This window comes from Aedes albopictus, chromosome 2 (assembly GCF_035046485.1).
Source record: "Aedes albopictus strain Foshan chromosome 2, AalbF5, whole genome shotgun sequence".
NCBI classification, from domain to species: Eukaryota; Metazoa; Arthropoda; class Insecta; order Diptera; family Culicidae; genus Aedes; species Aedes albopictus.
In genome coordinates this window covers 277657519-277672987 of record NC_085137.1, presented here as the reverse complement: position 1 = coordinate 277672987, position 15469 = coordinate 277657519, and the positions used below count along the sequence as shown (strand labels likewise).

General features: G+C 36.5%; 1 protein-coding gene across 12 annotated transcripts in view; it reads left to right on the top strand.

Annotated features, from left to right (window-relative positions):
* Positions 1 to 15469, top strand: part of LOC109398163 (F-actin-uncapping protein LRRC16A) — a 632161-nt gene that overhangs the window by 548455 nt on the left and 68237 nt on the right. For 3 of the 12 annotated variants that reach the window (XM_062851843.1, XM_062851841.1, XM_062851850.1), the window contains one exon: positions 14826 to 15173. The exons of 4 other annotated variants lie outside the window; for them this stretch is intronic. In XM_062851843.1, the coding sequence (XP_062707827.1) occupies positions 14826 to 15010 (185 nt within the window). In that variant the 3' untranslated portion in view covers positions 15011 to 15173. Of the gene's footprint in view, positions 1 to 14825; positions 15181 to 15469 lie in introns of those variants that run through there. 5 more of the 12 variants (XM_062851848.1, XM_062851849.1, XM_062851851.1 and 2 more) reach the window with 5 other exon arrangements.

Sequence of the window (15469 nt, the reverse complement as noted above, 5' to 3'; positions counted from 1 at the left end):
GGTAGTAAAATAAACTGATTTTCCCAGATTATCCAAAATTTCTTCTATTTAAGGTATCGGAAATTTGTCATTTATATGTAGTTTTCTCATTGATTTTCCTATAATCAATGACAACCCTAATTTGACGCTTTCCCGAAGCGTCGAGCTTCTTCGGAACCACCCAGATAGGGGATGAGTATGGACTGGTGGAGTGACGTATTATTCCATTATCCAATAATTCCTTGATTTGCTGTTCCACGTCATTCTTGAATGCGTGGGGGTATCGGTAAGATTTTGTGTAGACCGGGCGATCGTCCGTTGTTAAAATTGTATGTTTAATCGCCGAAGTTGCTGTCAATTTTTCGTTTGGTTTTAATAGGACAGCCTCGTTTTCCAAAATGGTTTGTAAAAGCAAGTCTTTTTCTAATTTTGATAAATGACTAGTTCGAAGTAAGTTCTCCAAGGTTTTAGCGGAAATTTTGTCTTGTGGTTTTATGGGAATGGGGGTAATAGTCTCAAAATTATTAACTTTTAAATTCAACTTTTTGTTCAAAGATGGAGCTTTTTTCGATGTGGTTAAAATTTTCACTGTCGTTTTCTTGTCTTTTGATGCATAGAGTCCAGGTTCGATAACAATGGATTTAGATAACTTTTGAAAAGTTGGTACCAGCCAATCTCCATTCGCATTAGTGTTTATCTCAATAGTATGTGAAAATAGCTTTTTTGTTGGGAAATACTTTTTATACGGAATTTTGATACTTGCGATCTCCAAATTTTCCTGATTGTAATCAATTTTTCCCTTGTTTTTAGCCAAAAATTCAGAGCCAATGATCCCGTCAAAGAAATCATGAAAATTGAGTTCGTAATACGATTGGCTAGGGATACCAGAGCCAAGCAAGTTTGCTATGCCTTTTTTGTTAATTTTGTGCTTTCCAGAAATATTGTTTATCGTTGTGTTTGTACACGGTTTGCAATCTACCAAAAAACCCGTTAGCGCCAGTGTCGATTAAAAGTTTCGCAGTTTGTTTTGTTACACTATTTTGACTCTCTACATAAGGTAAATAGTTCAAGTTTCTGTTATTTTTTATTGACCCCAGCAAAAATTTAGGTCAACATTTTCATCTTCTTGTTCTGATTCCGATGATTTCTCATCGTCGGTAATTTCGCTATTATTGATCTGCCTTTTATTGAGGGTAAGCCTGCTTTTGACCGATCCAACTTCCATCGGTTGGGGCTTTTCGTCAGAATGGTCATCGGTTTTTACGTAATTTTTGTATTTTTTTGGACCGTGTTGTTCATTATTTTCTATGGTTTTTTGAAAATCCCTATACTTTTGATGTTTATGTGAGTTTTTCTGCGAAATCTCCATATTCGAAGAGGTGTTTTCCCTACATTTGAACTTGCATACGAATGCATAGGCTGCCTCCAAGTCATCTGGTTTGGCGGCCTGTGCAAAACCGAAATATGGCTCTTTTAAACCAGCAAGGAAGGCTGCAAGGGCATCTTCCTCTATGAATGCGTTTATTGCATCCCAATGATTTCTGTACTGTTCTTTTTGTTTCGCAAGAGTTTTGATGCTTTGGACAATCTCCTTGCATTTATTGTAGTGTTTATGAACTGTCATGTTTTCGGTCATTTTGGTTTGCCATAGTTGGCTTTTGTAGTATGTCAGCTCTTGACGATCTCCAAGAGCATCTATCAATATTTGCTTAATTTCGTCAAATGTTTGCGGGTTCCCAGCCAGACAAATGATGTCTTTGGCCTTTCCCTCCAGTTTGTTAGCAACAGCTGTTTCAAATATTTCGAACTGCTCAGGTGCTACCCTGTTCTTGAATTTATTTAATGTGTTTTCGGCCGTAGATAGCCAGCGTGTTAGTTGTTTTCTACTGCCGTCAAATGTGGGGATCGACTTGATGGGGTCGGGTATCCGATACAGTGAGCCCACATCAACTGCTACGTTAGCATTTTGTTGTTGTTCATTAAATTGTACTGCATTCGCTTGAGCCTGCCCTTGCGCTAATGCATCTATGGATTGTTGGTGTCTCATAGCCTCGATCGCTTGGGTCAAGGTATTCATTTGAACCATCAGCTGATCCATGTTGGATTTTTCTTGCTCGGTTAAAAATAAATTCTCCAAGTTTGGCACGTTATCGATTGGGATGTGGGAGAATTCTGCACTATCCTCGCTTAATGCCTCAGATTCAGAGGTGCTATCGGTAAACTTAACTTGGACCGATTTTAGCAATCTCCTGGTTTTTCTCAGGGCGTTTGACTTATTGGCTTTTGGCATTTAAAACAGCCTAAAATGCCAGTCATTCAACTTGAGTTTTTATGATTACGGAAGAGGGATAAAAACCGTCTATCTGGTAGGGCGATTTTTATCAATGAAGCCCACTAAAAGTGTTGATTCGCTTCGCGGAAGCCCACCGGTATGGTGTTGATTCGTTTCCCTACCTAAAGTTTAAATTCCAATTCAACTGCCCGCTCTTCGCTGCACCTATCTGGTAGTGCACAGCGTCGATATGCGTTGATTCGCAATGGAATAGAACTGAAACTATAGGGACGCAAGTGATCTCAATCCCTTTAATTCAATCACACACTCTTTGTTGCATCTATCTGGTAGTGTGCAGACAATTCGCGCTGACTCGCAATTGAGAGGAAAGAAAATTAAAATTACTCACGGTTTTGTTGCTGTCGTGTCACGTAGGCCGGGCTGACGCTGCTGGTGCTCCAGGTGGTATTCACGGGGGGATCCTCGACTCCTCGACGACGGTACCGTCTGCTTGTCTAAGATGCGTCGATCACTGATTTCACACGTAATCTCGGCGGGATCACTTGAATCGTGTTTGATAGTTCACGATTTTTCCACTGTTTTCGCAAATGTCCACTCAGCCGACTCCGGACGGCTGCGCCAATTCTAGGTCAGAAGACCGGGTTTTTATAAAAAAAAAAAATAACTTTATTCACAAATCCTAACTTAATTACATGCACTCACTACACTGACACTAATTGATTAAAAATAAAAACTTAACTCGAAGTACTGCAAGCAAAGACTGACTCGTTCGATTGAAGATCGAACCCTATTTAATACCTAAACTTGTCCACTCTGCATTATTCGGCCGGCGTAGTCGGGCTCCTCCGGAAATGCTGACGGTGGCTTGGCGACAACGGTGCACCGCGGTAGCGTGATCGATGACGTTGATGGTGGCGTGGTTGCTGTTCGTACTTTGGACCCTTGTACTCAGCATAAATGTGGCGATCCGTTGCATAACTATATATATATATATATATATATATATATATATATATATATATATATATATATATATATATATATATATATATATATATATATATATATATATATATATATATATATATATATATATATATATATAACCATATATATATATATATATATATATATATATATATATATATATATATATATATATATATATATATATATATATATGTATATATATATATATATATATATTATGTTTATATAACCATATATATATATATATATATATATATATATATATATATATATATATATATATATATATATATATATATATATATATATATATATATATATATATATATATATATATATATATATATATATATATATATATATATATATATATATATATGTTTTCCAGAGTTCATTATATAAGTCATAAATGGTCAAAATTTCATTGCATTCGGTTCATTGAATCCGGAGATATAACAGCTCAAAGTTGGCTATCGGTTAATTTTACCTTTTTCAAAAATCTTTATAACTTCGTAAAGAATTGTCCGATCTTTTCCATATTTTGTCCACTGATATACAACTAGTTGAAGAACTTACAGTAAAAATTTGAGAATATTTGATGCACTTTTCGAAAAGTTACAGCTATTTGAACTTTTTTTGGAAGTGAAAATTTTGCCTGTCCCGATCATTTTGTCTATCCCCTGTATACCTTATCTCCTACATTTAATATAATTGGATTTATATTTTCATTTGCTACAGTTTGTCGGTTATGTTTTTTTTTAATCAAATTATCTCTAGCTATTTGGATGGAGTTTTGAAGTCTAAGTTTTAACTCTGCGTCGTACTGATTAAAGTTATAAATGGGTTCTATTGTTGAATTTAGATTTTGAGAATTCTGGGGCAATATAGCTTTCCTACCGAATACTAACTCATAGGGAGTGTAGCCATGTTCCGTGTGTGGTGTAGTATTAAATGTAAATTCGTAAAATTTTACCCAATCATCCCAGTCTGTTTGATGAGCATTAGTGAAACATCTCAGATATTCGTTTAAACATCTGTGATTTCTCTCCAGTGCTCCAATTGACTGTGGGTGATATGCTGTCGAAAAATTTTGTTGTATTTCCAGAAGTTTACAAATCCGTTCCATAACCTCATTATTATATTCTGACCCTTGGTCAGTTCTAATTTCCAAGAATGATCCATAGATTAGAATGAAATTGTATACCAGTGCTCTGGCTAATACTGCAGCTTCCTTCGTAGGTACTGGTAAAAGTACCACATATTGGGTCAATTACATTGTACCGTCAAAATATACCTATTCCCATTGTTAGTTCTTGTCAGTGGACCTGCAGTGTCTACTGAAAGCACTTCAAATGGTCTAGAATCTAGAAGGAGTCGTAGTGACTACTTCTGGCTGCTTAGTATGTCTGATTACTTTATTCACCTTACATTTTTCGCAATTTCTGACGAAATTGGATATAATTTTTTTCATATTTTTAAACTTATATATTTCTCTCAATTTTAAATATAGCCGATATTTTCCCATATGACCTCCCGTAGGTGTCATGTGATAATGCGTTAGTATTTCATTGATATCTTCTTCAGTTTCTATAAACGTCTGGGGCTTATAGAGTATTACCTCATACGTGGAAATGGCATTGTTTGCGATTTCCTTGAGTGTATGTCGTGAGATAAAATTGAATATTTCATTTTCTGTTGAGAGTGCTAGCTTGTCTCGTTTGTAATGCTTCATATACTTCATTATTTCCAGAAGAGCAAACTCTAAAGCTTGACTTCCATTTTCACGCGTTAATTTGATTGTGAATTGTTTTAACACTTTTCTTTGATTATGATTAAGTAATTTTATAGTTAATTGATTGTGGTGCACTACACAATCAAGTTTCAGAAGTTTGTGGACCTCCGAAGGGTTTTCAGTTTGCCATACGACCAGGTGATCAGTCTGTTCGTGTGTCTCTGATACTCTTAGGGGTATTAAATCTGCTTGCTTTAACTTATTTTTCCTTGCCATAGATCTAGTACAGTGACCCCACAATTTATGAATCGGCAAAAATGACCACAGTTTATGGATCACTCCATTTGATCAACATGGTGATTCATAAATAGCATAGCATAGCATAGCATAGCATGAATACTTGCACAAATCTTGGATGGAGTTGCAAAGTTGAATATATCCATTGACATTGCTGATGTCGCTATTATCTACAATGTCATAGACCCACTCAGCTCCACACACCTGGCCACCTGAAGCAGCTTCCAATAGATGAAAGGATGTTGAAAATAGCGAATTTTCAACTTAAATGTAGGTATATAACAAATGTACAGTGTATCAAACAATTGTCCGTACAGCAAATTTTTGGTCAAAATAATTTTTCATTCAAATGTTTATAACTTTTTTATACGTCAATCAAAAACGCTGAAATTTTGACCAATCATAAACCATATATTGCAGCTCCATTGGTAAAATTTTGAGCGAGATCGAATAAGTTTTCTGAAAGTTATAGAACTTTTAGTAAAACTTTTAGGATTTTTGAACAAATTTTTAAAACATTATATCTCAATATGTAATCGGTGAAACTTTTTCAATCTTTTTTGTGTTACAGCTTACACCTAAGGCTTTCATATGCAGCTTCGTTTGAGGTTTTATATTCACTACAAAAAATATGAAAAATTTGCTTATGCAGTTGACGGTATTTAAAAAATCACCATATTTTGAAAATATAATCTGCTAAACGTTCTCTACCAATAAAAGTGCATTAACTGAACAAAAAATGCATAGGACCTACTCTTCATATGTTGTTTAGTAGGTCCTGTATAAAAATATCACATTAAAAGAGTTTAAAAAAGTTGAAAACACTTGGCACTTTTATTGATCAAAATATGATAAATTTCCAAATAATACACTGAATATATACAGATTTTTCATATTTTTTGTAGTGAATATAAAACCTCAAACGAAGCTGCATATAAAATCCTTAGGTATAAGCTGTAACACAAAAAAGATCGAAAAAGTTTCATCGACTACATATTGAGATATAATGTTTTAAAAATTTGTTCAAAAATCCTAAAAGTTTTACTAAAAGTTCTATAACTTTCAGAAAACTTATTCGATCTCGCTCAAAATTTTACCAATGGAGCTGCAATATATGGTTTATGATTGGTCAAAATTTCAGCGTTTTTGATTGACGTATGAAAAAGTTATAAACATTTGAATGGAAAATTATTTTGACCAAAAATTTGCTGTGCGGACAATTGTTTGATACACTGTATATATACTGAAGTAGAATTATTCATAAATAAATAATATTGGAAAGATCTCACCAATTCTTGCGTGGTTATTGTGGTCCAATGCCGATCAGCTACTGTGATTGATGTTCTTCACTTGGAGAATTGGCAAAATTGTTTCTGATTTGCCCCCTTCTTTCCTTCAAGTGAGAGGCAATCTATTTGACACATGAGTAGCAACAGTATATTTTCACACGCATAATTTTAACTGATTTTCTTCATTTGTTTCTTTCCGTATATTTCACTTCTACATATTTTTTCAACAAATATCATTGCAACATTCGAAATAGAAGAAAACTTCATACATGGCCCAATTTAAATACACAAATGCACAGCTCTGCTGCTGTCACAACAGCAGGTTATCCTCAACACTTTTTTTCAGCACTGCATTTACCCTCCTCAACACACACCCACACAGCCTAAAAAATCGGAAACACTTTCTGGAATTTCAGACCAGCGGGCACTTTACGACTGGTTCCATGTCATTTGTATGCCATCCAGGATCGGCCCGCGTTTCGCACACCGGAAAACGTCACACTCACGATGAATCACACGCACAATTTTTGATCGACTTCCGCTTTTCAAATCTTTTCGGTACCCTCTGCCAAAAATAATCGTTTTCCTAACGACACTCTGGCGGATTCCGTTACCGATATCGTAACTCGGTAGAATCAGAATCACGAAGATTGTTCTATCGCACTCGAAAATCGCGGACACGAAAAAACATGACAGCGAAAAAAGTAAACACCCGTACGCGATCCATCAACATGGTGATTCATAAAAAGTGTACAAAATTTAAGGTGATTCATCGGTGTGGGGTCACTGTATTTACAATTAAGGCTTTTTACGGCATCATCAGCGTCGGCAGCCATGTTGGATATGAGGGTCGAAATTTCAAAGTGATAATTCTCTACCACCAAAGCGAATATTCATATGAAAAAGTATCATCCTATATGCTCACTCGCAGTGATTACGATGATACTTTTTCAGCTGCGTTGCTGCAAAATTGACAGTTTTTTATCACTTCAAAATCGCGAGGCAAACAATCATTGAAAAGCAAAAAGTCAATGATTCGTTTGAAAGCTTAGTGATGCATCATGACACCTTAAGACTGAAGAATCCTTTAGTTCTTCCGAGCTCATTATGATTCGTGAAAGTGCGTCGGCACCCACGTTAGCTTTCCCTTGGACAAATTCAATATCAAATTCATACTCCTCCAGATCCAAGCGTATTCTAGTCAACCGAGAGGTATTGTGATTTTACTTCGAAGATGAATTCCAAGGGAATTTGCTTGAGCTGGTTGGGAATCGCCGTTAAATTTCAAGGGGCGTTTCAATGCGTTCTTGTAAAACTATAGACTTTTGTGTTAATGCTCTTATTACGTTAAACGACCTCTAGACTGATTCTCTGTAAAATAATATACGTAACACGCATTGAAAAGTTTAATGCTGAACTTTTGAACTAGAATTTTCCATATTTTTTATAACAAAAACTTTTTATCTCGACGAATTCTTCTGAAAACACATTGGAGCACCCCTCCGACTATGCTCCTCCATCCTTACCATCATCAGCTGGCAGCATCGTCAGCATGAGCAGCAAAAAAGAAACGTCAGATTGAATCAAAACAAACCACACCAACCGAGAGAGAAAACCTCACGCACGTGTTGTTCCTACGTTAAATATGTCAAAGCGATGTGTCAGTTTGGTTGCTGTCTCGCTCTACATTCGAACGACGATTCCAACGGCGATTCCAAAAACGACGGTTCTGATTCGTCGTGTTCAGTTAGCAAATCCACGTACAATAGGTTTTTTCATACCAAATAGATAGACTAGAGGGCGGTGGTCTGTTCGGACTCTGAATCTGCGCCAGTATAGATAGGGTTTGAAGTAATCAATCGCCCAATATATGGCGATTAATTCCTTTTCTATTATTGGTTTGTTCCTTTCGCCCTTGGTGAAAGTTTTACTGGCTTAGCCTACCGGTAAATCTCCTTCTTCATATTGTTGTGATAGAATTGCTCCACAGGCTACATCTGAAGCGTCGGTTGTCACTATGAATGGTTTCGTAAAGTCTGGATATTTCAAAATTTGCGGTGACAAAAGGTCATTTTTGAGCTTGTTGGATGACTCGTTATGTATGGAGTTCCATTCGAATCTAATATTTTTATGTAATAGGTCATTTAATGGTTTAGCTATACTCGCAAAATTCGGTATGAATTTGCGATAATAATTACAAAATGCTACAAATCTACGAACTTCGTCTGGATTTGTAGGCGTGGGATTATTTTTCACGGCTTTAAATTTCGAATCGTCAGGTAAAATACCATTACTCGTTATTTTGTGTCCAAGATAGGTCACTTCAGTTCGAAAAAAAAATACATTTACTAGGATTCAATTTAAGGTTATAATGCCTCAAGCGTTCAAATATTTTTCTGAGTTTATCTAAATTATTGAACAACCTACTACAACAATATCGTCGATATATACAAAGGCACTTTCTGGTGTTAGACCAGCCATGGCTATGTTCATCATCCGTTGGAAACTATTTGAGCTGATATTCAGACCAAATGGTGATGAAAAAGCTGTATATTTCCACGAGTCTTCATCTAGTGATATTTGATGGAAACCTGCCATCAAATCAAGTGTAGTAAAATACTTGGCTCTTCCCAATTGGTCAAGTATTGTATCAATACGTGGTAGGGGGAACTTGTCCGCTAAGACTTTTTTGTTCAGTTGTCGGAAATCGACAACGAGTCTCCATTTTTTTGTATCATTGTCCGATTTTTTCGGAACTAATAAAATAGGAGAATTGTAAGATGAGATAGATGGTTCTATTATTTCATCCTCCAACATTTTCTGAATTTGAGCTTCCATTTCGCTATTTTGTGAGTGAATATTCTTGTAATTTGGAATATACACGGGAATTTGGTCATTGACGTGAATACTTTGACTGTAAAAATTATTTGTGGGCAACTTTTCATTCGGTAAATTAAAAATGTCCGCGTATTCAGTAATAAGTTTTTCAAGGTTTCGTTTAGCGATCGATGGAACGTTGTTAAAATCTATTTGGGGAAGAATGTCTTTTGCACTAGATGATTCATTTGTGTTTGAGCAATGTTTACTTGTTACATAAATATATTGATTTAAAGGTTCAGTTTGGGGATTGAAATTTGTTATAAGTACTGGTTCCTCAGTGGTGTTGATAAACTTTGCATAAGGTGATTGTTCTGAAACTATAGTGTTTCCGCAGAATACACCTGGAAGTATTTCCTGCGAATGCACTAGGGTGTCTTCTCTAAAGTTGTGGCTTGTTAATTTGCGTATTACTTCGCATCTTGCTGGAATATAAATATTGCCATTATGCTTATCTTCGATTGTAACTGCTATTTCGAGGTTTTGTATTTTAAAGCTCAATAGCCAATGTTCATAGTCAATGGTACACTTAAACTTGGCCAAAAAATCGCGAAGTATACCGTCTGTTGGGATTAGAAAACTTGATTCCACTAACTGAAAGTTATGTTTAACCGATAGTCCATTATTGAAATGTAAAGACGATACAGTTTCAGCTAATGTTTCCTTTGCATCTTCACCTATGCCGGTGATGCGATAATGTTTGCTTCTATCTACTCTAAGGTTTGGTTGAACTTTGCAAATTTTAAATAACGATACATCAGCTCCACTATCCACTATGAATGAACATGTCGAATTAGTCATGCCGACGTATACGTTAATAATGCATTTAAATTCATTGCATATATTGTGCTTGAAAAAATTATCTCTGTTTGCCATTTGATGTGGTTGTTGCATCTGAGTAGGTGTAATACGTGGTTGATTCGTTTCAGCTGGGGTAGTATATACGTGGCGGGCATTATTCTGTGTTCCTCTGCCACGATTTGTCTGCCTGAAATGATTATTAGGTCGGTCGTTTCTGTTGAATTGTTGATATCTAGGATAATTTCTGTTGGAATTATTCCTGTACTGCGGCTGTTGCTGTCGGTAGCCTTGATTCCTGAAATCGTTACGATTTCGGTTGTAGTTTTGGTAACCACGGTGTTGTGTTTGATTTGAGAAATGATTTCTCTCGATGTGCCTAGGATTTGCATTGTACGCCAGGACTTGGGTATCATTGTTGGTTGTCTCATTTTTCGTTACCTTTTGGATTGCTTGGTCAACGTCGGTGAATGTTCCGGCCTTTAGTATTATTCTGGTTTCATTTTTTTTTTTTTAATAATCTTTATTAGTATCTCAATCAATTTTTACATTCTTCAACTTAATCTAGGTGTTCTGTGTATTATAACACACTATCTTCCTAATTTGGTGAAATAAATTTAAGCTATTATCAATACTAATTAATAACATATTACATTTCATTTGCTGTAGCAGTTAAGATTTTTCGCAGGCTTTATTTTTCACCTGCGTGTCAGAAATACATTTTTTCAACTTATCCTAACCCTAACCTAACTTAAACTAATTATACAAAGAATTAATCGTAGCAATAGAAGACTGCAACGATTTTTGACGAAAGTTGGCAATGATTTTAGTTGACATCTGTTCCAATGTTTCAATATTAGAAATTTGATGCAACTCATTAGTGCTATACCAGGGAGGCAACTTCAGAATCATTTTCAAAATTTTATTTTGAATCCTCTGAAGTTGCTTCTTTCTGGTATTGCAACAGCTCGACCATATTGGGACAGCGTACAACATGGCCGGTCTGAAAATTTGTTTATAAATCAAAAATTTGTTTTTGCGACAAAGTTTAGATTTTCTATTAATAAGTGGGTATAAACACTTAATGTATATATTGCACTTAGTTTGAATACTTTCTATGTGTTTTTTAAAAGTTAAGTTTTTATCTAGTACGAGCCCTAGATACTTAAATTCTTCCGACCAATTTATTGGAGTTCCCCTCATAGTGACAACATGTCTATTTGAGGGTTTCAAATAAAGAGCTCTTGGTTTATGTGGGAATATGATAAGTTGAGTTTTGGAAGCATTTGGAGAAATCTTCCATTTTTGCAAATAAGAAGAAATAATATCTAAACTTTTTTGCAATCTACTACAAATGACACGCAAACTTCGCCCCTTGGCTGAGATACCTGTGTCATCTGCAAATAACGATTTTTGACATCCCTGTGGCAAATCAGGTAAGTCTGAGGTAAAAATATTGTATAAGATTGGTCCCAGTATGCTGCCTTGTGGAACACCAGCTCTTACAGGTAATCTATCTGACTTGGAATTTTGATAGTTTACCTGAAGTGTTCGATCCGATAAATAGTTTTGAATAATTTTAATAATCAGGCACCAAATTTTTCCCTCACTCACGCGAGTAACGATCTATCACACAGCGATATTATCCGGATAAAGCAGCCTGTGATATTTTCCTTGCACCCATAGATGATTGAAAAGGCTCCCACTCCGGTTCCTTGGCGTGATAAAAGTATGCTCTCTCCTACTAGCGCTCACTCACAAATCGTTTGTTCTCCCAGGAGAAAATGGTTGCTAAGTCTGCACCAGCTCACGTTTTCATCCGGTTGACGTCTGAGCGGTTCCGTGTTATCTAGATGGCCATGAAATGTGACTCCGAGACGGAGTGAAAATTTTGATGCTTTGTTGTTTATCCGTGAGTTGTACATGGAGAGAAAGAGAATTATCGCGAGCGCTGGAGTGAGAGACTTTTATTTTTCATCCCATGCAGTGAAAAATCATGATCGCGGAGGTGGATAAATCCGAGGAATCCGATCACGTGAGCGAGAAATTTGATGCCTGTTAATAATATATAGTGGAAAATTAAAATGTTTCAATTTTACGATCAAGCCTTCGTGCCAAACACTATCGAATGCTTTTTCTATGTCAAGAAGTGCTACACCAGTGGAGTAACCTTCAGATTTATTGGAACGAATGAAATTCGTTACCCGTAAAAGTTGATGAGTAGTCGAATGACCATGGCGGAATCCGAACTGCTCATTGGCAAAAATAGAATTTTCATCAATATGAATCATCATTCTATTTAAAATAAGCTTTTCAAAAAGTTTACTGATAGATGACAGTAAGCTAATTGGACGATAACTAGAAGCTTCGGCAGGATTTTTGTCAGGCTTCAAAATTGGAACAACTTTAGCATTTTTCCATTTTTCAGGAAAATATGCTAACTGAAAACATTTGTTAAATATATTAACCAAAAATGATAAGCAACTTTCTGGAAGTTTTTTGATGAGAATATAGAAAATTCCGTCATCACCCGGAGCTTTCATATTCTTAAACTTCTTCATAATAGATCTCACTTCGTCCAAATCAGTGCCCAATGAATTGTCGAAAATGTTCTCATGATTGAGAATGTTTTCGAATTCGCGGGCAACCTGATGTTCTATTGGACTAGTGAGACCTATACTGAAATTATGCGCACTTTCAAACTGTTTGGCAAGTTTTTGTGCTTTTTCAGAATTAGTCAATAATATTTTGTTATCCTCTTTCAGCGCAGGAATAGGCTTCTGAGGTTTTTTCAAAATTTTTGTCAATTTCCAAAACGGCTTAGAGCCGGGGTTTAATTGAGAAACTTTATTTGCAAAATTTTTGTTTCTCAATTCGGTGAAACGTTTTTTAATTTCCTTCTGAAGATCCTGCCAGATTACTTTCAAAGCAGGATCTCGAGTTCGTTGGAATTGTCTTCTTCTCACGTTTTTAAGACGGATCAGAAGTTTCAGATCGTCGTCAATAATAACTGAGTCGAATTTGACTTCACACTTTGGTATTGATGCGCTTCTAGCTTCGACTATAGTACTAGTCAATGTTTCGAGGGCATTGTCAATGTCAAAATGTGTTTCCAATGAAACATTAACATCTAAATGGCTATCGATGTATGTTTTATATATATCCCAGTCAGCTCTGTGATAATTGAAAGTAGAGCTGATGGGATTAAAAATCGCTTCATGGGAAATTTGAAATGTTACTGGAAGATGGTCAGAATCAAAGTCAGCATGAGTAATCAATTGGCTACAATGCTGACTTGAGTCAGTTAAGACCAAATCAATTGTTGAGGGATTTCTAGCAGAAGAAAAACAAGTGGGGCTATCGGGATATAGAATAGAAAAATATCCTGAAGAGCACTGATCAAATAAAATCCTGCCGTTTGAATTGGACTGAAGATTATTCCACGAACGGTGTTTCGCATTAAAATCACCAATTATGAAAAATTTGGACCTGTTGCGAGTTAATTTTCGCAAATCAGATTTAAGAAAATCTATTTGCTGGCCAGTGCATTGAAAAGGCAAGTAGGCCGCAATGAAAGTATGTTTACCAAAGTTTGTTTCAACAGAAACACCCAAAGTTTCAAAAATTTTGGTTTCGAATGATGAAAAAATTTGGTGCTTGATGCGCCTGTCAACGATGATAGCAACTCCACCACATGCTCCATCTAGGCGATCATTTCTATAAATAAAATAGTTTGGGTTTCATTTGATTGAAGACCCAGGTTTTAGATAAGTTTCAGTAATAACTGCAATATGCACATTATTAACTGTTAAAAAATGGAATAGCTCATCCTCTTTGCCATTTAGAGAACGAGCATTCCAATTTAAAATGTTCAAAAATTTATTTGGATCCATTACCAAAACGTAATCCAATTACTATTTTATTTGTAAATTTAACTCCAACCTGGACTGCTTCAGCCATAGTTTGAGTTTTGAACATTGCATCAATCATTTGTTGCAATTGTTCAGATAAAAAGTCAAAATCGGAAGCAGACATGCCTGAATCACGTGCATTTTCCAAATTTGATGTTTGGTAATAGGAATTATTTGAATTTTGCTTACCCGCAGCCACATGGGCATAGGTAGCTCGATTCGTTTGAAACAAATTAGAAATATTACTCACTCCACTGCTGGAGGGTAGATTATTCGCTCGAAGGTTTGTTTGGTGGTTAACTACCTCCGGCGAATAGGTACGAGCGGTATGAAAATTATTCAACCGATCGTTGATGGAAGAATTTGTGTTGTTAGAAATTCTACCTGCAGTGTTTCGGGTACGACTAGCGTTCTCATTCATCTGCCGGGCACGTGATTCGATGTGGGGATGTGATGGGGGGATCGTCTTCGTTCATCAATGGTTCCTCAGTGTTGGTGATGAACATTGATTCCCAGGCGTTTAAATGCGAAGCCTTTCTGACCGGTTTAATCAGCTTCGCATTTTTCCAATTTATATTGTGATGAGATGCCGCCGCATGCGCCGCCACCCCTGATTCGTTGGTTTTGTTTGTTTCAACTGCTGTTTTATGTTCTTTCAGGCGCACCCTCATCTTGCGGCGTGTTTGGCCAATATAGACTGCCGGGCAGTCATCGCAGGGTATTCGATATATTCCTGACTGTTCTTCTGGTGGTACTTTATCTTTCAGGTTACACAATAGGTCCCGAAGTGTGTTGTCGCTCTTGTGTACCACGTGAAGTCCTTGTCGTTGCAGTGTGTTTTTGATTGGGTTTGTGGTTTTTGGGTAAAATGGTAGGCTAATTCGCTTCACTTCTTGTGTGTTGGGCTGCAGTGTTGTAATGTCTTGTCGCTGTTTTTTCCGTTTGTGTTTTTGTAATATTTTTTCTATGAACCTTTTGTCGTACCCATTGACTTCAGCCGCTTTGTAAATCCGAGATTTTTCTTCGTCAAATTCGGTCTTATCCATGGGCACGTTATAGAGCCGGTGCACCATTGAATACTTTCCAGCTTCCGTCGGTAGCATTTAGTACTTAGCGCGGTGCCCCACGCCGGGCCGCCATACCTAAGTATGGACGTAGCAACACTAGCCAGAAGCTTGCGCTTACTGGCGGACACCGCAGAGCTATTGGACATCATCCGGGACAGTGCCGCAATAGCTGTGGAGGCTCTTTTACAGGCATAATCGACGTGGTTACCAAAGGTAAGCTTATCGTCGATCATCAC